This window comes from Sminthopsis crassicaudata, chromosome 1 (assembly GCF_048593235.1).
Source record: "Sminthopsis crassicaudata isolate SCR6 chromosome 1, ASM4859323v1, whole genome shotgun sequence".
Taxonomy (NCBI): domain Eukaryota; kingdom Metazoa; phylum Chordata; class Mammalia; order Dasyuromorphia; family Dasyuridae; genus Sminthopsis; species Sminthopsis crassicaudata.
In genome coordinates this window covers 626,378,922-626,405,906 of record NC_133617.1, presented here as the reverse complement: position 1 = coordinate 626,405,906, position 26,985 = coordinate 626,378,922, and the positions used below count along the sequence as shown (strand labels likewise).

General features: G+C 33.9%; 1 protein-coding gene across 1 annotated transcript in view; it reads left to right on the top strand.

Moving 5' to 3' along the window:
* TTC23L (tetratricopeptide repeat domain 23 like) overlaps nucleotides 1-26,985 on the top strand; it is a 53,203-nt gene that overhangs the window by 16,716 nt on the left and 9,502 nt on the right. The window contains 5 exon segments of the mRNA XM_074282715.1: nucleotides 1,857-2,034; nucleotides 4,932-5,040; nucleotides 6,481-6,608; nucleotides 16,772-16,921; nucleotides 26,291-26,373. Of these exon segments, the coding sequence (XP_074138816.1) occupies nucleotides 1,857-2,034; nucleotides 4,932-5,040; nucleotides 6,481-6,608; nucleotides 16,772-16,921; nucleotides 26,291-26,373 (648 nt within the window).

Genomic DNA, 26,985 nt, shown 5'->3' with positions numbered 1-26,985 from the left:
GTGTGACCTTGGGCAAGTCACTTAACCCAAAATAATCCCCCCAAAAGAGAAAAAGAAAATGCAAATCATGGAATAGTGTGAAGGGACAAGTGGGGCCCCAGTACAGTTGAATGAGGAGATTCTTTTGACATTTATAGGTTATTCTCAAAGAGAACAAGACCAACCAGTCTGTCAGATAAAAAGAAGAGTATTCCCTCTATCCCTGGATTTTTCATTTTCAAATGCTTTCATCAGATCTGTTTTCCAAAGTCTTAAGGTACTTGTAACAGAAAGCAAATGAATGAGTAGAAAATAAAATAAATGCAGCATCTCTACCTATTCTCTCCAGGCAAGAAGAAACTAAGGAGAGCCGAATCATCTGGGAAATTTTGGAAGCACTCAAATGCTCAGAACTAAATTAAACTGAGCCCAGAGATTGCCTAAATTTGTCTGCTGTACATACACTATTGTTACACAGGAAAATTGATAGGATGATCTACTAACAAAAATGATATGGGCTAATTTTTACTCCCTTTTTAAAAAATAGGTAAAAGAATCTCTGCTCATTTGTGAGATTTGATTGGTAAGGTTCTGTCTATCTAGGTAGCCTTTAACTTGCAGTAAAATTTCCTCACGAACCTTTGTAAACCAACATATCTTAGTTTAAATATGGGTTTAGAGCTGGAACAAGACAAAGCTTCAGGAAGCTTTAAAATTTTATCCCATTATATATTGTTGTTCCATTCAGTTTAATCATGTCCTATTTTTTGTATCCCATTTGGGGTTTTCTTGGCAAAGATACTTGAGTGGTTTGACATTTCCTCTAGCTCAATTGACAGTTGAGGAAACTAAGGCAAAAGAGGGTTAAGTGACTTGCCTAGGGTCACATAACTAGTATCTGAGGCTGGATTTGAACTCTGGAACTGTACCACCTAGCTATTACTGAATGAAGGCTTTGGGCCTATCCTGTATTATATGATATACTTGTGAATAGAATTTTGTAAAGTTCAGTGGACTTGATGTCGTAGAAGATAATTTAGTTTCCTAAATCTTCCAGTTTCTAAGTATGTGATATTGGACAAATCATCTAATTTACCTGTGTCAATTTCCTTATCTATAAAATGAGAGTTAGGTTCTAAATGATCTCTACGATTGCCCAATCTCTGAAACCTAAAAAGCCTAGCCACATTTGTACATTTGTTTCAAAAATATCAAGGGGCCTTTGATGATATGCTTCCTTGCCACCATCTTCATGTATTGTTTTAGGCATTTAAGTACTTTGTCTACCTGTAGTCACACTTTCAGTGGAATAAAATTAAAAACTCAAATGTGATAATTGCTTTCAGAACTTGAAGAGCTATATAAATGCTAGCTATTGTCATAATATTGGTAAGAAAATGGTAAGTTCCTCCTTGATGATTGGGACTGCTTTATGTCTTAGTGCCTGGAAAGAGGGGGTACCCTATAAATATATGCCAATGAACAAATAAATAGGCACTGAATTGAGTGGAACAGTTAAATTATGAGAGCTATTTTAGTCTTTCTCTTGGTCAAGCTGAGCAGTGCACCCTGGCAAGCAAGGCTCATTGCATGGGTAGCTCGTACTTCCTATATATTTGTTATGCTGGGGAAAGTGCTGTAGTTCCCATTGACTAAGGTCTAAGGCTCAGTACAACAAATAGTTGAGCAATAATGTTTCTGTGTCATGAGTAATTTATTAATGGTAATTGTACTTATCTATACAACTTTTGAGCCATTCTCTGTTCTCTTTGGTGAGTCTGACAAAGGCCATAAACTCTGGACAAATGTAGGGTTATTACTTCCCATGGAACTTCTTAATTTGTGGCATGTGTCTTCCCCCTCTATTGTCTGGGCAGGGCTGCTTTGCAACTTCACCGATTGAACTTGTCTGTGAATTACTTTGAAAAAGCAATCACCCATGTTATCTCATCCAAGGGTGATTCTGCATCAGAACTGATCAGCCTGTATCAGGAAGCTGCACAGGTTGAACAGCTCAGGAAAAACCATGACCGAGCTATAGAACACTTGCTGCAGGTAAGTGATTTAGTTACAACATTAGGTTCCTACCCCTTGGCCTTCACACTAAGAAAGCTTGAGATCTACACAAAAACACAAGAGTAGAATTGTCTTTATTCTGATAATATGACTTAAGTCCAAAGACTCCAAGAAGGGATCCTTCCATCAACTTCTCTTTGATTAACTGAATTGAGTGGATGGTTTCAGGATGAAGCCTAGTGTGAAAATGCTACCTGAACAGATTCAGTTCAGTTGTAGTCACTGCTTTTAGACATCAAAAGGACAATCAGGTACTAGCTAGATAAAACTTTCATCTCACAGATGAAGAAGTGAAGGCCAAGGGGAATTAAATGATTAATCAAAGACTACATAGGTGGTATCAGAAGGCATTCAGGTCTCATGATTATAGAATCACAACTCCAAATATGATAATTTCTATAAAAGTATACGGCATAACATGTTGTTCAGGCATGTCCGACTCTTCATGACCCTGTGGATCATATTCTCTGTAGAGTTTTATTGGCAAAGATACTAGAGTGGAATCAAGGCAGAAGTTAAATGACTTAAAAGCTAGTAAGTGTCTGAGGTAAAATTTGAAATCTAGTGGTGCCTAATTTGATCACATTCCAAAAAGAAAAAAAAAACCTTGGAAAGAATAGACTTCCCCATGAAAAAAGTTTAGGGAACTTTTATATATTTACTACCTGGAAAGCCAGGTAGGATTACATTTAGCTCTTCCTCTGATTCCCTAGTACTTTTACATGGATAGAGTCGTTTCAATCATGTCTGACTCTTCATGAGTCATTCAGGATTTTCTTGGCAGATACTGAAGTAGTGTGCCATTTTCCTTTTCTGGTTCATTTTATAGATGAAAAAACTGAGGCAAACAGGATTAAGTAACTTGTCCAGGGTCACAGAGCTTGTTAAATACCTGTGATCAGATTTAAATTCAGGAAGTTTTCCTTGGCTTCTGGTGCGAACTGTGCCACCTGATTGCAGTTTTTAGGCAGTTTCTGGAGATTTCTAAGCTTTCTATCAATAGCATTAGTCCCCACTGATAATGTTCCTATAACTGTAGGGGGGTAGGTTCCCTGCTCTCCAATTCCATTTACTTAATAACAAGCCAGATTTTACATAGAAATATTTAGTTCAAAAGGTATAATAAAAAACATTCAAGCTAATTATCCCAACACATGAGAAGCATAATCTTTCTTTGTCATTACTACACTACCACCACCACCACCTTAGCTTCTGGGAAGAGGAAAAGGATTAATTCATAGTTTATGTAAATATATAAGTATGATCACACACATAATAAAATGTGTTCTGAAATTGTGATCCACTGATCTTTGGTAGCCCCCCCCCCCCTCCCCAGAGGAAAGGGATTAAGGATTTCTTAAGGCACTATGCTAAGTACTTTACAAATATTATCTCATTTGATCTTCACAAAGTCTTAGGTGGTTAGGTGTTCTTTTATCCTCATTTTAAATGAGGAAGTTAAGTAACTTGCCCAAGAGTCACCCAGCTAATAAGTGTCTGAGCTCAGATTTTCTGGAATCCAGACCCAGTGCTCTTATTTACAAACATTTAGCTGCCTCTCTCACTCATCTCATGACACTAATATTTGTAATAAGATGCTTATCTTCTTGATTCTGGCACAAATTCATGATTTTTTAAAATTAATTTTATAATTATAACTTTTTTTTTTTGACAGTACATATGCATAGGTAATTTTTTTTTTTTTTTTACAACATTATCTACACAAAAACACAAGAGTTCTGAAATTTTCCCCTCCTTCCTTCCACACCCTCCCCTAGATGGCAGGCATTCCCATACATATTAAATATCTTATAGTATATCCTAGATACAATATATATGTTAGTATATCCTAGGTACAATATATATGTGCAGAACCGAAATTGTTTTTTTGGTTGTTGTTGCAAAGGAAGAATTGTAACAAATTCATGATTTAATAAAGGAGACAAACTCTCATTGATGCCTTATCACCAATTCGGAAAAGTATTTTGTGTTTCCTTCCTTTTTTTTTTTTTTTTTTTTTTTGGATGATGGCAAATGTGAACATGTGGGATATAGGGATATAGGTTATCCTTGGCTGAGAACTTTTTGGCTAATAAAATAGCTTATGGTCCAAAAAAGTTCCTGTGTAATTAAAATCAGTCAATTTACACTGATTTAATGATTGACTAATTATATATAAGAACAACATTAATGGCATTCCTTGAATATAGTTGGCATTCAGTAGATAATTGGTTGAATGAATGAATGCTCATTATCCTTAGGCTTTGTGAGGGATAAATTCAGGGCAATGGTACCTCATAGCCTCAAGGAATTATCGACTTACCTGGGAATTTAAACAAGCACATGAAATAACTAGAGGGCACTGAGAAACATTAAGCAGGGAAAACTTACCCATTAGTTATCTGAACATCGTCATTAGAAGACTAATGCCATTTGCAGAAAGCTTAGAAACACATAGCAGTTAATACTATTGGAATTCAGAGAAGGGAGAAATCATTGTGGTATTTTTGCTAACTATAGCAAAATAAATTAACTTTTGCAAAAAACAAAAACAAAAACACAAAAACAAAAAACAAACAAAACCCTAATAGATTTATAACTATAGCAAAATAAATTAACTTTTGAAAAAAAAAAAACAAACAAACCCTAATAGATTTATGTTGCTTTTCATTATGGGTGTGCTTGGATTAGGTGGTTTGCCTTTTTCTTTAATCCTTCAAACTATTTCTTTGTCCCTCTTAGTGTGATCAGTTAAGTCAAAAGTCTAGACTTTATTGTTATAGATTTCATTAAAATTTAAAAAAATTAATATGGAAACATTATTACTTGGATGCTTTCCTTGAGATAATTAGTTAATATATGTATTTTTATTCTAGGCTCATTCTATCTGCGTGGCTTCTTACAAAGAACTCAGTGCTGAAGCTGCTAAGACAGGGTTCTTGCTAGCTAAAGCTTATGCCACATCTGGAGAACCACAACACAGGGGTATGTAGGTGAGATGGGTTTATATTTAGCATAATTCCCCAAATATAACACATCCATTAAAGTAAGAGGACAATATTCACCTTTTGGAAAAGTTCCTTCTTATAAGCATGTGTGCATTATATTTGGTTACAAATATTTAAGATAGAATAAGGATAAAGGTTTAGACAGATATTATTGTATTTAAACAACATTTTCCAAGGAAACCGGATGAAATATCATTTGAAAGGGAAAGCCGTAAGTAGTTGAATTTAAGCATATTTTAAAATTATTTAAATGTAGAACTTGAGAAAAATTGTTGCCAATTTTATGTTGCTGAAACACCTTAAAGTACCATGTATTCAGAAACACAAATAAAAGCCTTTGGGGTAGTATATATATTACAAACAAAGAAAAAAGTGTATAGCAGTGAAAAATCACTGTAGGTATTAATTACTCCTTATATACTAATTCTTTGATTTCTATTTCTTTTATTTTCTTTGGCATTCCACAACATTCACCAAAATAAATAATTGTCAATAGGAAATAATTTAGTTCTGCACAAACTAAGAATTTTATATTGGAGGAGAGTAGGTCAAGGAGTTTGGTGACAAAAATTAAAAATACTGTCTTCTATGACCTACACTGTCCAGGGGTTCTCAAACTCCGGCCCTCGGGCCAGATGCGACCAGCTGAGGACGTTTACTACAGTCCGGCCCTCCAACAGTCTGAGGGACAGTGAACTGACCCCCTATTTAAAAAGTTTGAGGACCACTGCGGTAAACTAATCCAAGGTGTTTGCCAATAGTATCATTTTTAAATGGGAGAAGGAATATACACTTGTAGTAATTGAACTCCATCTGGACTTGTATTTTTTTTTTTTTTTGACTTTGTGAAGAATGTACTTTTTTTTTTCTTTTTTGGCTGAGGCAATTGGAATTAAGTGACTTGCCCAAGGTGAACTCACTAGTTTTTCAGTAAATCTACCCTTTTTTTCCTTCACTTTTATGCACACACACTAGTATATGCTATGTTAACTTATATCTGTGTTGTGTTTACTGTCTTTTATTATTCTATGAAACTTAGTATATTTATGAATACTATGCATTTGTGTCTAGAGTATTTTTACAAGAATGAAAAAGTTCATTTCTGTAGAGTTGGATAATTAAAATTTTTTACATAATAAAAATTTGGTGGGTAATTTTATTTTAGGTTTAAACTTAAGCCAGAATTGTTCATTTACAATAATTCTAGATGATAGTTTAATATTTTTAATACTTGATGTTAACTTTACTGAAAGGATTAACCTTTGACAATTAAGGATTCCATATACTTGTGCTCTGATGGATCTCTGGATTATAAGAATCCCCATGCATAAGTTTTCCTTATAGTAAAAATCTGATGTCATGATCTCTTGAAAACTTGAGTGAAATCTTCCCAAACAATTACTCCATTTCTTTTCAGATGCTGCTGAACTATATTTTACAAGCAGTCTCAAGGCATACCAAGCTGCACTGGGCCCAGATAATTATCACACAATGTGTGCCACTGAGGAATTCAGCAAATGGCTTCTCCAAATTGGAGAAAAACAGGTGATCATGAAAAAGTAGTTACAGGTTTTGCTCTCCTAGGATTTCAGAATCTTAGAGGTGGAAGGGAATGGTGGTATGGTAATGGTGGGTAGAGAAAAGGGGGAGAACCTTTTAATTACTTATTACCATTAATCCACTTCAACAAATTCAGTAACCTAGAGTTGAAATGGACTTTCTTTTTTAAAATGCAAATATCTCTAGAAGAGTTGATTCAGACTATTAGTCATCTCTCCACCTTAGTTAAAGCCCTGTATCTCTCTCCCAATAGGTAATCTGTCCCAAGAGAAGGGCAGTTGGACTGAGGAGTGGGGCCAATAAAGGAAGGAAGTCCAAGTAATTTCCAAATGTGGGTGATTCTGGAGAGGCAGAGGAACCTTGACTGGGGTCTCTAGGAATTTTTAGAAAGCTAAAAAGACAGCTTGAATGAATTGGGTACCTGAGAGACAGAGGAGAGAGAATGAAGATAGGAGAGAGACATACAAAGGGAAGGTGACCAAGGATCTACCTCACATTTTTTTTTTTTTTTTTTTTGTTTGAGCTGGAAACAATCAAATTAAAAAGGAGGCATACAGTCGTACAAACAAAAATCCATATGTCCACTTTCACTTTCCAGTAAATCCTTCTCTATCATCTTCAGACCTCTTTTTTGGGTGGAAATAAGTCTTTTCAGTAAGATGCTATTTTTTGGAAGTTTTCTCTAAATTCTAACCAGGGCAAAAATCATGAACTACTACAGGGAACTTTTAGTGTCAAGTGGAATTAATAGCATAACATAGCATAGAAGTTCTCCGGGATATTTTTCAAGTGGATAAAGGAATTAGAAGAGTATCCTTGGTAGTACCCTTCCATGAATAAAAGATAGTATGGTAACTTTTTCTGTTATTCATTAAAATCTCTACTGTAAAAAGTGATTATAATTTGTAATAAGTGTCACATGATTTTTCACATGCATATTTAAAAATTCATCTGGCAATTTTGACTTTTAAGGTTTCAAATGTTATCAACTAAGGTTTAATAATTAAGGAGAATATAAGGCATCTTTCAGTGACATAGAAAACATGTTTGGTTAGCACACCTGTTTTACATTTTGAAATTAATAACTCATCGGTCACTGAACAAAATTTTATCTGTGACTGTATTTATCAAAAAATTTCGTATGATTACAATATGCTTGAGAGGTTTTTTAAAAAAGTTTCATTTTGCTTCTTCCAAGTCAAATGTCTCTTTTTAAAAAGTGTAACAATCAATAGAAGAATATTTGTATTCTCTTCACCTTACAGTCAACTGTATGAAGGTGTGGCCTGTTGTAGAGATTTATTTGCAGAAGCCTTCCTGTTCCCATCTACTGTTTCTGTTCAGTAAAATGCAAGTTCTATGAAGGCAGGGATCATTTAAAAAAATCTTTGTACCCTCAGTGGATAAATTCTTTGCAATATAATCACTTGATTAATGGTTTTAAATTAAATTGAAAGATACACATCAAAACCTATATAGAGATCATTTTATCAATATTTTATGAAGATGAAAAAAGTAACAAAATGGATCATCAGTCATTGATGTTTCCTTAGCCTTTTGTTTTTCACCATAGTTTTTTTTTTTAGCCCCCTCCCCCCCATTCTAACTCCCCTTCTATTCCTGTTATCTTCCCCTTATAAAAAGGTTCATCAGTGCTTTCAAGAGAATGTCACTTCTCCTATGAATTTCCTTGTTGTTTACTTGGTCTGATACAATTGCTCTAACTTATCCATATTTTTTCAAGGTATTTTCTTCAGTTTTTTTGTTTCTCAAACACCCAAACTGTTGATTTGTTTTTCAAGAGTTTCTTGCATCACATACAATTTTTCCTCTATCTCTCTTACTCTTCCATGGCCTGAGACCTATTCATATTTTTCATAGAGGCTTTGGATATAGGAGTTTTGACTTTATCCTCTGAGTATGTGTTTTGATCTTCCTTGTCACCACAGTAACTTTCTCTGGTCAGAATTTTCTGTTGTTTATTTTACAAACCTATGACTTGAATTTTAATTCTTTGTTAAAGTAAGGTTCTACTTCCAGGGTGGAAGGTACCCTGTTCCAAGCTTTTATGGGTTTTTTGTGCAGCTGTTTTTAGAGATACTTCTAGGGACTTCTAAGTTTTTAATTTCTCCAAAGTGGTATGATTTAGGGAGAAGTGTCTTTATTACTTTTCTGGCATGTGCTCTGGTCTTCGAATAAACACAAGTATTCTTTTCTGTCCTGAAACTATGTGGAGAGTACCTGCTCTACTGTGGTTTCAAGTTCTGCTGTGCTAGTGCTGCTGCTTTGCCCTAGGACTGCCACCCAGGGCAACCTAGGTCTAAATATGGACAAAGCAACAAGAGTCCTGACTCGTGCCAGCACAGAGACCCCCTGTAATCTCCTTCTGATCAGTTTTTTGACCTCTTTATCGTTGTGTGGGCTGGAAGCTTTGAAAGACACCATTGCTATTGATTCAGTGGCTCCCAAGGCCTGCTTCTAATTTGCTTGGGCTGTGTTCCACTCTCACTCTGTTGTCTGCTAACCTTCCAAGGGCTGGAAAATTATTTCATTCCATCTTTTTGTGGGTTCTAATGCTCTAAAATTTGTTTGGAGTTAAATTTGGAGGACAGCTCAGGCAAGTCCTGTCTTGACTCTGGCATCTTGGCTCTGCCTCCTTTATCTGATTTTCTTTAATGCTAGTTCAGCTTCTTTCTCTGATATGAGTGACTAAGATTTTAGGCTTTATATGGCGTGGCTTGTTACTAAAAATGGCTCACTATAAAATCATTGAATAATTTATTTTTTTCTATTGTCTTCTTCCTGATTTATCAATGTTTTGAGGATGGTATAACTCATTTTGGATCTTATAGTCTTCAAACATGAAACATTTGATGGTTTTGACATGTTTCTTTGTTTTTTTTTTTTTTAATGAAGTGATATGGTAGTATTTTCTGCCATGCTTTATATTGTTTTTATAAATGAGGTATATTTCTCCCCCTTCCCCCGCCCCCAAAATAGTAAAGCCTTTAGCTTCCTTATCTCTCTTGAAAGAAGATAAAATGTTTGCTAATATTAAACTTTTACAGGAAAATAGTAATAATCTTATAAATAATTTTGCTTTTTTTTCTATAGAATTATATAAACAATCTCCTTTTTTAGCCTTTGTCTTAATTTGCTATTGATTTTGGTCTTTATTGTTACTAGTGATTATATTCTGACAGTATACATTTGCTCATTCTAATTTGATTTCCTCATCAATTAACAAGCCATTTCCTGTAAAGATATAGTCAGTTTCATTTTTTTTTTTTTTACATGATGATTAGTGCTTACCATGTTGTTTGTCACTGTTCAGTTATTTTTCAGATGAAAGCTCACAGGTGTAGAACTTTTCAGGAGTCTGTCTACAAGGCTTCAGATTATTTTGTTTTTCAAATATGAGCCAAATTTCCCAACATATTTTTATAATTCTTGCTGGTTTTCACCTCCTCACTGTGAAATCACCATGAAAAATATGTCGACTTCATTTGGAAGATCTTTTTACCTTCTTTATAGAATTTTCCTACCTCTTCATCCTTTAAAGCCTATATCAGATTCAATTATGAGAATTTAAAAAATATGTTCCTAATGAATAAACTACAGTCATCTTATGGTCATTTTTTTTCTTACCACAAACATCAAGTGACAAAACAGTCAAATGTCTTTATGTTGCTTTTAAGAATATGACGAAATCAATAATAACAAATCATTTGTTCATCTCTTCCCAAGAAAAACCTATGATCCATCCTTCCATTTAACTGTGTCTTTTTGGTTAGGTTAATTTTAAGAATATTGGTATGACTAATGTGGCTAGTTCTTCCAATATAATAATCTATTTGTTGGTCTTTAAAAAATTTTATTTCTAGAATACCTATTATGGTAAAATTCTCATTTTTAGGCAATCTAAAAACTGATTCTTAACATCTTCTGCTTCTATCACTCCAAAATCAGTCCTATAAGATTTAAAAGGGGCATTCCACAGTATTAAGTGTCATTTTATGACAGTTTCTAAGGCTAAGGCATTTATTCTCTAGTGTCTAAACTGCTGCTATATAGCTCAGATATCAGATTGTGATATCAGAAATCTTATTGAAAACCTTTCCAGATATTAGACCTTGGTTTCTCTAGGATTGTCTTTTATCCAGGATCATCTTTATTCAGCCATTGGGAAACTATATATGGCTTTAGGGAAGTAGAAAGTCTTATGCAAGAGACATATGGGATAAAGTTTCCTTCTCAGTGTTGAGGGTCCTCCAAATACTGCTATTTGACTGGATAATATAATTTTGATTTCATCACGTCTCAGTATTACAGGACCTCTTAAATAAGCTCTCCATGATCCATTAAAAGAAGTTGCCTATCTACATATAGTTGCTTATCTATCTATGCAGGGAAAAAAAATAAAGTTGAATGGCCTATTGTCCAGACCATGGCATGTAATTGGGTGGCCAATCTATTACGTTAGTATATTAATAAATATATTGACAACAGATATTGCAAATGGACAATGAATTTGGATGGATATGACTATAAGTAAGAGATCATGGATTGAATTTGAAAAAATGCATAGTGTTCAGTGATCCAAAATAATACAAAAGTCCAATTTCAAAAAAATTTATTGATGCCTTTTTATAGTCATTTCCCAATATGCTCTTTCTACTACTTCTCTGAACATTTCCTCATAACAAAAGGGCAAAATTAATACAAAGCAAGCATATCTGTCAGCTCACATTCAAGAATTTAGCTTGGTTGTGTGTGTGTGTGTGTGTGTGTGTGTGTGTGTGTGTGTGTGTGTGTGGTGTGTGTGGGTGTGTGTGTGGGTGTGTCTAAAATACAAATGCTGTTTAGTTGTAAATCTTGGAATACCACATTCTCTGAAGAATCAAACTTGCCTGTAACCCAAAAGATGATGAAAAAACACATAATGAACACAAGTAAGCTGTAGCATATCTTCCAAGAAATATGGAAAATGTGGAATCTGGAATTACATTGAAGAATTCTGTGACTGGAAAGAAGATGCTCAAGACAAGTGTTGAGAATGGAGGAGAACAAATGAACTATCTGAAAGCTTCACTGGAATATCCGCAAAATGTAAAAAGATCTAGTGGAAAGCTAGATTTTAAGAATATGATGAAATCAATGATGACAAGTCCTTGGATGAATTCTTTTTGAGAAGGATTTAAGGGAGAACATGAGCAAGGATAATGTAGGTATGAAGGCATTTGAAGGTCTATGATCTGCACTAGTAAAATAGAGTGGTTTGATGAAGTTACAAATCTAGCAAAGTGTTGGTTTATTATGATTAGAGGTATAATTAAAATGAGCAGCATCTTTTTTGGTAGGGAGTAATAAATGTTCTTTCTGTCACTGATGAAAACTTCAACCATGCTAGATCTAGAGCGCTCACTATTTGTCTTTTCATTTACAATTACCATTTTTCATTTGTCACAAAACCAAAAATAAGAATGTTAGGCACTGTTGTGTGAGACAGCTGCTTTAATTACAATTTTTTTTCATTGTTGTTCAGTTATATCAGACTTTTTGTGACCCCATTGGAGTTTTCTTGGCAAAAATACTGGCATGGTTTGCCATTTCCTTCTCCAGCTCATTTGACAGATGAGGAAACTGAGGCAATCAGGGTTAAGTGACTTGCCCAGGGTCACACAGCTGGTAAGTGTCTGAGGCTGGATTTGAACTTAAGATTTTTCTGACTCCGGGTCTGATACTCTTTATCTATTGTGCCACTTAGCTGCCCCTTAATTACAATACTCTAAAGATATATTGTATCACTGGTGTGGGTGATTTGTTCATTGACATAGATCAAAACCTCTCAGACTTAGGAAATGGTCTTTAAGAAATTTGGTCTGAGCTGCCAATAACAGACATATATATATATATATATATATATATATATATATATATATATATATATATATATATATATATATATATATATATATATATAACATAGTGGAGAATAGAGGATATAAGGATGAACTATTAACTAAATAATATATATAACATAATGGAGAATAGAGGATATAAGGATGAACTATTAACTAAATAATATGACCATTAGACAGGCTTGAAATTGAAAAAGAAATCTGAAACACTGATCTGGAGGGTCCCTAAAATGTGTCTGTTTTAGAGTCTTAAAAAACCAGAAAATGTAATTAAACTGCTTAAAATGCTATTAAATTATTCATATCTTTTGATTTGGTGAGAGTATTAGTAATTCTATATTCCAAAGAGATCAAAGAAAGGTGAAAAGGACCTATATGCATAAATATACTTATAACAGCTCTGTTCGTGATGGCAAAGAATTGGAAACCGAAGGGATAGCCATCAGTTGGAGAAAGGCTGGACTAGTTATATTAATGTGGTTGGAATATTATTGTGCACTAAGAAATGATGAAGGGGATGACTGAAAAGAAACCTGGAAAAACTTTTATAAAGTTTATAGATTTATAGAACAATTTATAGAATAACAACTCTGTAAAGACAAACAACTCTGAAAGATTGAAAATTTTGGATCATTACAATAAGCAATCAATAATTCCAGAAGACTATACCCACCTGATAGGTGAGAGATTCAGCGTACAGATCTGTACAGCATATAGATTACAGTGTAATTCTTTTGGATGTGGAATTTGTTTTGCTTGACTATACATGATGACTATGCATGCTTATAATGGAAGATTTTTGTTTAGTTTGGTTTTGAATCTTTTCTCAATTGTTAATGAAGTGAGCAAGAAGAAAAGGCAGAACTTGTGAAAATAGCTTTAACATTGCATTTTATCACTGTAGACTCTAAGCAGAGATCATAGCACGGGGGCTTAACTAGAAAAAGTGATCAACAATATAAAATGCTGGAGAGATGAAGGAAAAGACCTGAAAAAAGAACCAGTATATTGAGCAATTTGAAAATAAATAGCACTTTTACTGTTTATTGTTTTTAAACAATAAAGAGGTATTATGTGGCACAGTGGTTAGAGCATTGGACCTGGAGCTGGAAGAAGACCTGAATTCAAATTTGATCTCAGACACAACTAGCCATGTAACTCTGGGTAAAACACTTAATCTTTGTTTGCCTTAATCCACGGAAAAGGAAATGGCAAACCACTCCATATCTTTGCTGAGAAAAGAATATGAACAGCATTGGTGTTCTAATGTACACACAGAAAAAGGAACAGTGAAGAGATGAGCTCTCCTGTTGTGAAGCAGTAACTAAATAATGAAATGAAAATGCACTTTTTATTTGAAATCTTTAAAAAATTTTATAGTATATTGAATCTCCTTTATAATATGAATCTTATTTAAAATGCCCCAGGAACATTCACTATCAAAGGAACCCCTGTCATGAATGTATTTGAAAGGCAAATACTCCCTAAATTTAATTCAGTGCAACAAACAAGGCATGATAATAAAGATCATAAAATATATCACTTATCTCAAGAGGCTTAAAATCTAATGGTGACAAATAGTTAATTCAAGTCAGAATATGATAAATGAAAAAGAATAAGAAAAATTGGAGATCACAGTTTGCTTGAGAAAGTGAAAAATATGACACCTGAATAAAATGTTTTATCCATAATTCCTTGTTTTGGTTGTACTTAAAGTGAGGTTTTTATATAAAATAAGGTATTATAGTAAGCAGCTACAAAATAATAAACTCATTGAATTTTAGAACTTGAAATATTATTATAAATTTCATTTCATGGATGGGGAAACTGAGGCCCAGAGAGATTTAGTGACTCATTGAAATTCATACAGCTGATTTGTGGCAAAACCAGGACTGGAATTCAAGTCTGGTTTTGCTTAAGATGGCAGATAAGTATTCTTTTTTGTGAGGTATAAGATTCTTCAAAAGTAGATTTTCAGTCAAGCACATAGTTGTGGTATAATCAGGTTAGCATTGGATTTAGATCTGAAGACCTGGATTTGAATCTGGATTTTCCCCACTTACTATCTATGAAACCTTCAGCAAATCATTTCAGACTAGAGAATTTCTCTAATACTTACTTCAACTCTATTAAAAATAAATCTTATACTTGCTTTTGGATGATGCTCTTCTGTTCATTTTTATCAAACACTGCTGCAGACAGTGCAATTCCAATGTGCTGGCCACTTTATTTAAATGCCCCAAAGACTATTTTATAGATGGCTTACACAAGACAAGTGCTCACCTGGTGGTCAGAAGAAGTGTTATAAGGACACTTTCAAAGTCTCTCTGAAGAACTTTGGAACTGATTTACAACATGAGAGAGACTGGGAAAGGACCACCCAGCATGGTGTGCTCTCATTGGAGAAGGTGTTATGTTCTAGGAGCAAAGCAGAATTACTGTAGTAGCTCAAAAGAAATATGAGATATACATACGTGGAGATATCTCCACTCAAAATGTTCATATAGATTTATTTTGCCCAACCTGTGGTGTTCAGGCTTATTTTAAGTTCATATTGGTTTGATTGGTCATAGTCAGAAATATACTATACCTTGACCCCAACATAGTAATGTCATTTTGATCCTCTTCAAGAATGAAGGATAACAATCAACCATTCAGGCTCAGCTTTATTCTTGGGTTCTTGCATGTTCAAAGCCAACTCAACTTCCTCTTAATCATGGTGGTAGTTCTTACTCAAAGGAAAAATGAACACAAAGAATGTATTTTATTGCTGACTTTTTCATTTATAAGACTCGTGGGTATCATCTCAGAAAGTCTGCCTGGAAGAACTGAACTTTTGACCTTTTTTCATGCATTCAAGGCAGATTTTAGTGAGCAAGAAAGCTTCTAATCATGAGATCACATGTGACTGACTTAAACTAACCAACTTTTTAACCTTCCTCCTTCCTCTGTGAGAAACATCAGGGACTGTGAAAGAACTCAACCTCTACTTTATTAAATTCAAGGAAAATTGCATTGAGGGAAATTCATTGAAAATATTGTTTCCCTTTTCCATTTCTACCTTCACCACTACTGTGTGAAAACTGACAAGAATTTGTTTTTAAGCAATTGGAAAAAGGAATCAAAATTTTATGAGTTAGCCACATTATTTGCTTAGTTGGTGACATTCTCTGAAGGAGAGAATACACATGAGGAAAACAATGAGACAGGTTGATGAAGTCAACTTTGTTTTATATTTGAAGAAAATGAACCCCCAAATTTGGGGAAATTTTGGTTGGGGGTTGCACAGCTGATCTATAATAGAGGGTTAACCCTTATTCTTAGTGGCAATGAGAAAATCAGCATCAGTGCTTTTGATGTTCACTTCTCTCTAGCTACATGAGGTCTTCCTGGTCTAGAATTGGTGATGGGATGAGATTGAAAGACGGGATAAGAATCAGAGTGTAGCACAGTAGAGAGAGCACTGTCTTTGGAACCAAAGGATGTAGGATTAAATGCTGACTCTTTACTTAGCACTTGTGACAAGGATTTTGGACAATCACTCAAAATCTTTCAGGACACACTATTCAGCTTTAAAATGAATGTTGAAGTAGATGACCTATAAATTTTTTCTACTTTGAAATCTTACAAAAGATGAAAGTAATTGCATACAGGCAGATATGTTCAAGATACTTTTAACATTTGATGACCCAGGGTTGTTTTTTTTTTTTTCCCTTCCCTGAGGCAATTGAGGTTAAGTGACTTGCCCAAGGTCACACAGCTAGGAAGTGTTGTGTCTGAAGTCAGATTTGAAGTCAAGTCCTCCTGACTGAAGGGCTGGTGCTCTATCCACTGCACCACCTAGCTGCTCCCCCGGCCCAGCCACCCCTCCCCGCTTCCCCCTTTGTTTTTAATAGGAATTATCTTCCAACTTTATTCCTTTTCTAATGGTTCAAACCTCTTCAAATAAACTTTGGCAAAATTATAGAAATATGACATTTGAATTCTCTCCTCCCCCATTTAAAAAAAATTGGAACAAAACAATCTAAAGCCACTAGTTTTTTGTTTTTTTACTTGGAGGATTTCTATTCTTTGGGAATAGCAAAGGCCATTCCAGATCCTTGAAAAGAATGAGCCCTTTCTCTGGGATCTTAATTATGCCTTCAATAGAGACTAAGGGATAAATTAATTGGCAGTCAATGTGTTCCTTCAAATTTATTAAACTAATGACTTGTTTTCATTTTCTAGGAGGCTTATAAACTTCTGAAGAACTCACTGAAGTCCCAATTGATGAGCTATGGTGACTATAGTGAGAAAGTGGCAGAAACTTTCTATATTCTGGGCAGCATCTGCCTAGCCAAGGGAGAAATAAGAAAGACCACTCAACTGCTAAAGAAGGTTATTACCAGTTTTGTTATCAGTACAACTTTGATTAAGATGTAGCACAAACCTCTAAGTGTATGTTTATTTTCAAGGTTATTCATGTCCCTTTGACCTTTAGTGATGGCTAAATTTAAATCCCCCCCTACTGAAGAAAATCGTAATGGAAGAATAAGTATCCTTAGAACATGATACTTTTGGGGACCTATCAAAAAGAGATTGAGTAACTTTTATTTTTAGTAGGTAGGTTTAGTGTCTCCTTCACAGAAAAGCAAAAGGAGGTAATAATTTTCTTTCCCTTCCATCTCTCTTAATCCTGCAAATCCAAGAATTTTCAGGAAAGAGCTAATAATTCTCACCATTTACAAATTGCACAGAGGAAGTAGAATAGAAGAAAAAACAGGAGGTTAGAGATGTCAACTGGATAGAATTGACTTCTAACTTGTGAATGGCTGGAACTGATAGCAAAGTCTAGAGTCAGGATTCAAATAGAAGTTTAATTTCAAAGTGAGAGAAATGATTTGCAAGCAAGACACATTTCCATCCTCCCACCCCCAATACCCAGTGGAAAACCTTTTATAAATACTTGGTAATAAAGAGTGGAACCATATAGTATAGCTAGCAATAGTAGTGAGGCATAACAGAATAGTGAGGCAAGGTTTTCTAGTAACAAAAGGTCCCTTCATAGCAAGTTTTCATGTCTGGATATGTTGGTGATTGCTGGAGTCCAGGGACCATCAATTCATCCAGAAGGTGAAAGAAAAAGACTGATATTATATCAAGCTCAGAACACAACTTGCTTGCTGAGCCTTAGCTCTGGAAAAACAGGGTGAATCCTAAGTAGTCTGGCTGGGGTTACTCATCAGTTACAATAAAATCATTCCTTTTTGTGTCCTCATCAACCCAAGAATCCTTAGGGTTCAAAAAAGGCAAATGGAGATATGGATTAGTTAAGATAATATATTTGCTGGCAGAAGAAAACTGAGGCCCAAGATGAGAGAATAAATGGCATGGCCAGGATTCAAAACTAGGTCCTGTAGACAGAGAAGGTTTGGAGTTTGGTCAGTGAGCAGAAGTCAGGAACTGATAGAACAGATAAAGCAGGTTTTTCATAGCTGATGTCATAGTCTTTCTTTCTTTCTTTGTTTCTTTGTTTCTTTCTTTCTTTGTTCTTTTTTGGAGGCTTACTAAATGCCTTTTTAGATTTATCTTTTTATCTTGAACAGTTTCTTTCCGTGATTTTATCACAAGATAGGCCTTGTTAATGTTGCATTTTTATTCACCCAGGAACCATTAGTTTCAAATCAAAATGGCTAGGACAATATCTTTCTGACATATTTGGAGCTCAGGTGGGGGATATAAGCTTTCTTTGGTGTATAGACCAAGAGGGTTTTGGTTTCTTTGACACTGGGATTTTTTTAGGTCTACCACTACTACATCCACCCTCCAAATTTAAAGAGATCAGACTAGATGTTTTCCAGATGTTTATGTCTTTATATGCATAAGAATAATACATTTTTAGGGCTTGCCAACAATAACATTGTGAAGTGTATAATACTCTTATTTTACAAAGGAGAAAATTACTAAATCCTGTACTAATAATACTAAAAAAAATACTTATCTTCAGCAGACTTAGAAATTCAGAGTATGGCTTTGTTTTGAGTTTTTTCTTTGTGGATTAAAGATGGTATATAAGCTCTAGATGCAGTTCTTTATTTGGCATGGTGGAACATTGATAAATGGAATATGGAATGAAACATTAGATTGTGGGGAGGGGGAGTTGCACCTCATAGACAACAGAATTGATAATAATGGGGAAATTTGTATGAAAGTAGTCATCCAGAAAGCCAATGGAGTATAGATGCCATCTTCCAGTTGTTTCCTCAACTTTATTTACTTGGGTTTTGGTTCCTTCACCTTCTCTAGGAATTTTAAAAGATGGGCTCTGAAGTAGCTCATGACCTTGATAGCAGTGAAGGAAAAGAGCATCAGGATGAAGTAGAATATTCAGCATGAATGAGAGTATTGTTCTGTGAAGAACTGATATTTATGTGAATTTAGCTCCACTAAAGAACAAAATCTAATTGTCCTATTGGTACACGGCATAACAACATAATGACTATTCCATTGTGTAGTTTAGTCCATATTATCATTTCTTACTATCTATATATCCTTTAACCTTTATAATAATAGATCCCTATCCCTGTCCTAGAGATATGAACCAGAAGTGTGTTGGCAAATATTTGGCTCTTGGGGAAAATGACACAATTTTAAATTTAATCTATAAATAATAAATAATATTATATAATGTATAATAATAAATAAAATAATAAGCTATAAATAAAATTTAAGCTATAAATTGTATTAACATTCTCTATCACTTTATTAAGCCTAGACATTGAATAAATTATAAATCAAACCCTAATTTGTGAGCACTTCTCAGGTGTGAAATGTTCACAAGAGAACTTAATCTGTATCTGAGCAGTATGAACCAGCTCTAGTACATGTCACTGACTTGACCCCCTCCTAAAGTCCTGGATCAGCCCTGTTATTAAGAAATGAGCCTTGCTATTAATTCCACCCCCACCCTATTCTTTAATTTCATTTATTGTGCTCTTGCCTCATTTCCCTATGTGGACCCCTGTTTTGGAGAGCTTGAACATCAGGCTAAAGACCATGTTGTACTCTAATGCTGTAGGAGCCTGTGAATGTATTTTAGATAGTAATTTGATCAGATCTGTGAATTAGAATGAGTATTATTCCAGTAGTGAGATGAACAATGGATTGGAAAAGTGAGAACTGGAGGCAAGATACCAGTTAGAAGGTTGTTGTGTGATAATCCACATAATGAAGACCTGAGTTAGGAGAATGAATAGTGACAATGGAAGGAGGAGGAAGTGGGTATACAGTACCATAGACAATGTCATGGTAGAATCCACGTACTTTTCAACTGATTGATGTGCGTGGGAGGAATATTAGGAGAGTCAAAAAATGATACTGAGGCTTTATATGACTAAGAAGTTGGTGGTGCTAGCACTGATATGTTCAAGTTTCTTGGTGACTGGCAATTATAGGTCCCAAATAACTGGTGTAAGTAATAAACTATCTCTTAAAACCAAAAAGGCCTTCTGGACTTGGAGAAGAGGAAGGCATTGTGTTAAACACACATTTTAAATTACTATTGTGTCTAGTGGAAGGAGTTGCAAAGATAAAAAAAAAATTAACATTCTTTAATTTCATGGCTAAGCAGCTAGCTAGGTGGCACAGTGGACATAGTGCCAGGGCTGGAGTCAGGAAGATCCGAATTCAAATTTGACTTTACTCATTGGATATGTGTATGGGGGGGGGGGGGGCGGGGGAAGACAAGTCACTTAACTCCATTTGAAAGTTGCTGTTTTTTTGGTTTTTTTTTTGCAAACACTTAATCATGTGCACTGCAAAACAAGATGACAAAATATTCTCTGAAATGCTATTTCTTGTTGCCTTCCAGAATATGATAAAACCAGCTCCACCCTAATCGTCTTTCTTTCCAAGGAGATCCTGGTTCATTTCATATTAGATTTATGCTATTTGGGGGCAGCTAGATGACGCAGTGTCACCAGCCTTGAATTCAGGAGGACGGGAGTTCAAATCTGGACTCAGACACGTAACACTTCCTAGCTGTGTGACCCTGGGCAAGTCACTTAACCCCAGCCTCAGAGGGAAAAAAAAAAAAAAAAAAGGATTTATACTAATTACCCCTAATATTGTACATACTCATTTTTCATTAAATAAGAACTCACATTTAAAGTATCAATAGCCAAATCAAAGTTTATAGATGAATTTAAAACTGTTATGCTTAATACCTTACACATTCTTTTCTGCCACTCCCCTCTTCATTATTATCACAAAAGTGATATGGTCACATAAGAATGAAGATTATTTTGCATTTTTATTTGTTTATGGCCATCATAAATTTTAAAAAATACATTACTCAGCATTTGCTTCAGCAAATACATTTACCTCAGCAAACAAAAAAACAAAAAACAACAGTGTGTAGCTTTCTGGAAGTGAGCTCTGGCTCATTCAGTTAAGCTGATCCTGAGAACCAAACTCAGTCTGTTGCTATACAACAATATTAAAAATCTTTTTCAGTCGATAGTTATTAAATATGCCTACTATGGGCAGGCAGTGCCTGCCCTAAAGGAGTTTACATGTGATTGAATTGGGGGAAGGGAACAGAACACAAAAGGAAACTAGAGTGAGGGGAAAAGAACTTAGAATTTTCACTGCTGGGATCAGATTCATTCCTAATGAGGCATCAAAACAGGACAAGGCAGAGAAAAACAACATCTTAAGGTAGAGATAATTTTGCCTCCTCTTTCTGAATGGAACTAGACCTGTATTATCAGTAAAGTAGTACCTTCTCTGCAATTATTAGTCTTAAGAGATTTACTTGGAGTGCAGAGAATTTAAGTGACCTTCCCAAGGGACAGAGCTTAAATTGGGTCACACGTAGGGCTTGGAAGTAGTGTCTTCCTAGCTCTGAAGTTGGTGCTTACTTACACAATGCTGCCTTTTTCCTTTGCCCATAATTATTCCATTGATTTATAATTCTTGTTTTACTGTTATAACTAGCTTTTCAAGCATAATATCAAAACAATAGCAGCAGCAACAGTGGAGATCTAGGAAAGCTGACAATGAAAATAAAACTAACTCTTAGTTATAGATAGATCCTCTCAATCATATTAGGTAAAGGTCCTTTCATCCTGTAACTTTTTGTGTTTTTGTCACAAATGAATGTTGCACTTTGTTGAAGGATTTTCTTTTTGCCTGTTGATGTAATCATGTGTCTGTAACAATGATATGTGGATTAAGTTTTTATTTTTTTAATTTCAGGACTTTAAAAAAATAGAATGTTATTCTTGAAAAGATTGTTTCTCATTTTGTTAATATTAGTTATATTGAATATAAATATCCATCCATTTAATTTAAATACCTATTTTTGCCTTATATTTAGTATATTCACTTTTTATTTTCTTTTGGCTTTCCTCTCCATTGTCATAAATTTCCCCTCTTAAATTTTTTTCCTTAATGCTTCCTTTTTGTCATTTCTTATAGTTCAATAATATTCTGATTTGAAAATAACATAATTTGTTTAGCTATTCCCCATTTGATAAAGGTACTCCCCCCTTTAATTTCTAGTTCTTTGATAGCACCAAAAATGTTTTATTTTTCACACATATAGGTCTTTTTCCTTTTTGATATCTGGGGTACAGATATAAAAGGTGGTATGTATTGTTAAGTCAAAGAGTGTGTGTTCTTTAGTGTTATGTGATTTTTTTTGGGGGGGGGGGAGAAACAGAACAGTTCCAATATGCTCTCTAGAATGAATGACTAATTCATTGGTCCAACAAATTTTTTCTTTTTTTTTTTGGCCTACTGAATGGGCCTGAAGTAAAACCTCACAATTATTTTCGTTTGAATTTCTCTTATTCTTGATGATTTGGAGCATTTATCATTTGGCTGTTGATAGCGTGGATTCCTTCTATTGAGCCTCTTTCTGTTCATATCTTTTATCTAATAGAGAAATAATTTACATTTCCCTTATTGATTACAATTTCATTGTCTTGTTTCTAAAGGATGATCTTATTTCTGCCTTTATGTATTTACAAGTTATTTCTATTTTAGCACATGATCCGTACTTTGAAAAGTACAACACAGTGCTGAAATATGGTTATTTTTAAGATTCCATTTCCATAATTCCCAAAGATATTTCATAGTTACTTTTCCAACTTATTACAATTTATTGTTTCTTTATATTTGGATTTACCTGGCTCAGAAATAGACACACTGAAGTCAACCAATAATTATTATCTTAGTATCTAAAACTTTTTGCATTTCATTCTTTTAAATTACTTAGGTGCAGTACAATTAAGTACCTATACAATTAAGTACCTATATATTTAACATCTCTTAAAGAACTCTAGGGGCAGCTAGGTGATGCCTGATAGATTACAAGCCTTGAAGTCAGAAGGATCTGAGTTCAAATTTGGCTTCAGACACTTAACACTTCCTAGCTGTGTGACCCTGGGCAAGTCACTAAAACCCCAATTGCCTCAGTAAAACAACAACAAAAAAGAAATCTAATTTTATTCCTTAATTAAACTTTTCACTCATTCTGGGACTTAGGTTTATTTCATTCCTTTCATTCTTTTTTAGTTGTTGTCATTGTGGGATTATTCTCTTTTGGAGATTTATCATGAGTTCTTTAGCCCATGGTATTTTTTTCTTAGTATTAGGAATTTTTTTATTGATAATTTCTCCATTTCTTTGTTGTATTTTATGTGGAGTTTCCCTTAAAGGAATTTCTTTACTTTCCCCTATTTTTTTAGATTATTTCTTTCTTACTATTTAGAAGTGATGATAAATAGTGAGTTTGATAACACCTCTTATTCAAGCATCTTGCCAGAATTCTCAGGCCAACTTTAAAGACTCTTCAGTACACATTGCTGATGGTAATTTTACTTCATGACTGATTTTGAGGGTAGTCCATGTATTTTCACTTGTTCTTTACTATTAATGTAGACAAAGATCATATCCAAAGTATAATAATAGCTCTTTATGTTGAAAAAATTCCATAAAATTATTCAAAATCAAGTGGTCCTTACATTACAGCTTTTTACAAAAATATTCACCACAAGACTCCCTCAAAAGTCTGTTCCCATTGTATATTTTGTTGAGCTAATCCACCAAAAATTGACAAAAACAAATTTCAGCATTGTGTTTCAAGTAATGATGTTTGTTCAAACAAAGTGCCAGTATCTCAATAGGGGGAAAGAAGAATTCACAAGGAGGTCCCATTAATTGTAAAATTATATTGTAATTTGCTGAGGAGCTTTTCTAGATGTGTACTGGTATAAGTTATGTTTTAAAAGAAAGGTAAAACGATCACTAGTCTAGCCTAACACACTGAAAAGATCCTGAAGTGGTTTGCCATTTCTTTATCCAATTCATTTCACAGATAAAGAAACTAAGGCAAACATGGTTTAAGTGACTTGTACACACAAACAGTAAGTGCCTGAGGCCAGATTTGAAAGCAGGGAAATGAATCATCTTGACTCTAGGCCTGGTACTCTACTTTGCCACCTACCTGCTCAAAAAGGACAGAGATTAGAGTGGACTTTTAAAATGTAGACTTTTACTGCTACTTTTCATGATTTTTTTTTTGAAAATACTTCTTAATTTTCTCAATCAATACTCAAATAGAATAATTGACTTCTCAAAGATCATGCCAGAAATCCCAGGAGTTCACTTCTGGAACTATGGGATCCCTCTCTTAAAGAAAATCAGGCTACTTCCTAATTTCAATTAACTATGACAAAGATAGTAGTAAATTTTATGCCAAAGATATACAAAGCCTTGCTTTGAGGTCATTAACCCAATGTAAAGTTTCTATGCTTTTTATTTATTGCACAAAAAAGGCAGTAAAGGCTATAGCTTATGAGATATGATTTTATGAGCTTTTATTTTATTTTTCCTGAAAAAAAAGCTTCCTTACCTGCTTAATGCCAAAAATTAGAGCATAAATTAATTAATATCTGTCAAAATTCCTTTGGTGTGTTACTAGTATTTTATTCACTTTTTATACTAGTATTTTATTCAGAGTTTTTACATCAGTATTCAATAAGGAAATTGGTCTATAGGTTGTTTTTTTTTTTTCCCTCTGTTTTAACTCTTTTTGGTTTAAGTATTAGCACTATATAAGACTCCTTCTTGGTAGATTTCATTGTGAACTTACATGGCTCTGGGGATTTTTTCTTTGGGAGTTCATTAATTTATTTTTTTAAATGGCATTATATTTCTTCATTTGTTAATTTGGATAATATAAAGTTTTGTAAATATTTATCAGTTTTGCTCAGATTGTCAAATTTATTGGCATATAATAGGCAAAATATTTCCTGATAGCTTTAACTTCTTTAGTGATGCTAATTCTACCCTCTTAATTTTTGATTTGATTTTTTCTTTCTTAAAAAAAAGATTAACCAATAGCTAATCTACCTTATTAGTTTAAAATTTTTTTTTTGTGAGAATTCTAATTTTATTTGTTCAATAGCTTTCTTACCTTCAGTTTTAATAATCTCACCTTTGGTTTTTAGGATTTCTAATTTGGTGTTCAATTGACTTTTAATTTGTTCATTTACAAGTTTCTTTAAGTTGCATACCCAATTCATTTCATTTATATAAGAATTTAGAGAAATAAAATTTCTTCTAAGTTTTACTTTGATTGTATCCCATAAATTTTGGTATTTTATCTCATTGTCATTGTCTTTAATGAAATTGTTGATTACTTCTATGATTTGATATTTAATGCATTTATTCATTAGGATTAAATCATTTAGTGTTCAATTATTTTTTAAACTTTTCATTGCCCTTTGTTGAATGTACTTTTTATTGCATTATGATCCACAAGGGGAAACATTTAATATTTCTGCCTTTCTATATTTGACTTTGTTTTTTATTGTCTTAATGCATGATCAATTTTTGTGTAGGTGTGCTATACACTACTGAGAAAAAAAATGTATAATTTTCTTTTATTATTCAATTTTCTCCAAAGGTCTGTAATAGATATCTAATTCTTTTAATATTCTATTCCACTTCCTTAATTTTTTCCTTAAGTAATTTTCGTTGGGTTTATCAAGTTCTCAGATGGAACAGTTGAGGTCCCCTTAAAATTCCTTTTGGAACTATAAGTAATATTAAAGGGGAGAATATCTTGGGGGAGGCAATGAGTGGTGGAAAATGATACAGAAGTGAGTGGCCAGAGATAATATATTATATTATATACATATAATATACAATTCTGCAGAGGGTTGGAGATGCTACTCATCACCACCCTTCTTCTTGTGCACTAATCACCTGCTCAGTGTGTTGCTTTTGAAGAGTCAAGTTAAAAATAGTAGGGTATAGATGAAGAAGAAAAAAAAAAGATACTTTTTAAAAGCCTCTACAGTATTTCCATCAAATGGAAATGTATCTAAGAAGAGTCAGCACTTTAAGAATTTGAAAATAATATACAGATTTCATGTGTGGCTCTTGTATTTTGTAATTTATGTAAAAATTATTCCTGCTGCAACTGCATTTGTTCTTAAATGATGCTATAACTTATTCCCGTATTATTCTGGTGTTCTGCAGTCTTCAGTTCAGTGGTATATAGATGTAAATGGTGATTTCAGAGCTCTCCATGAATATTACTTTTTTTTCCTAAAAGAATCAGCAAATAGAGTAAGTTGCTGAATTTTCAAGAACATAGTATCTTAATTTTTCTGACCCACTAATAAGTTAGGTTTGCATATGAGGATAATAGCATCTGACAATTTTCCCCCCGTTTTGTTTATTTACCCACAGTGTTTGGAAATTCAAATACTTATTTATGGAACAGAACACAAAAAGACCAGAGAGACACAAAAACTGTTGACCTTGCTACAGAGGTGAGTCTAGTTTCTGGCAATATTCAGGCCATCTACTTCACATCTTAATGTAGTTAATGCCCTCAAATTAAGTCACTTTTTAGTCATTGCTATCAACACTATTAGTACAATAAAACCCTTTTATATTATTACAGGTTATATATATATATGTGTGTGTGTGTGTGTGTGTGTGTGTGTGTGTGTGTGTGTGTGTGTGTAAATATATATATATATATACACACACATGAGGTAATTAAATCTAAATCTAGAACATGAAGAAAAAACGCTGTTATTTACCATTTGGCACTTATAAAGTCCTCATGGTACTGTGCACTATAGCTGGTGCTTAAAAAATAAGTACTTAGCTGACATGAGACAGCAAGTTATAGAGGAAAAGAGCAATCTTTGGAGTCCAAGAGACCTGGATTTAAATCCCAGCTCTGCCACTTAATACCTGTACGACTTGGACAGATCATTTAATTTCTCTGGGTCTCAATTTCCTCATTTGTAAAATGAGGGAGTTTAACTAGATCTACCATTCCATCTGGTTCTCAATTTATCATCTTGAAACTGCATAGAATAACTGAGTGCATTTTTTTAAAAGTAAGATTTATGATTGTAGAGTTTCTCAGG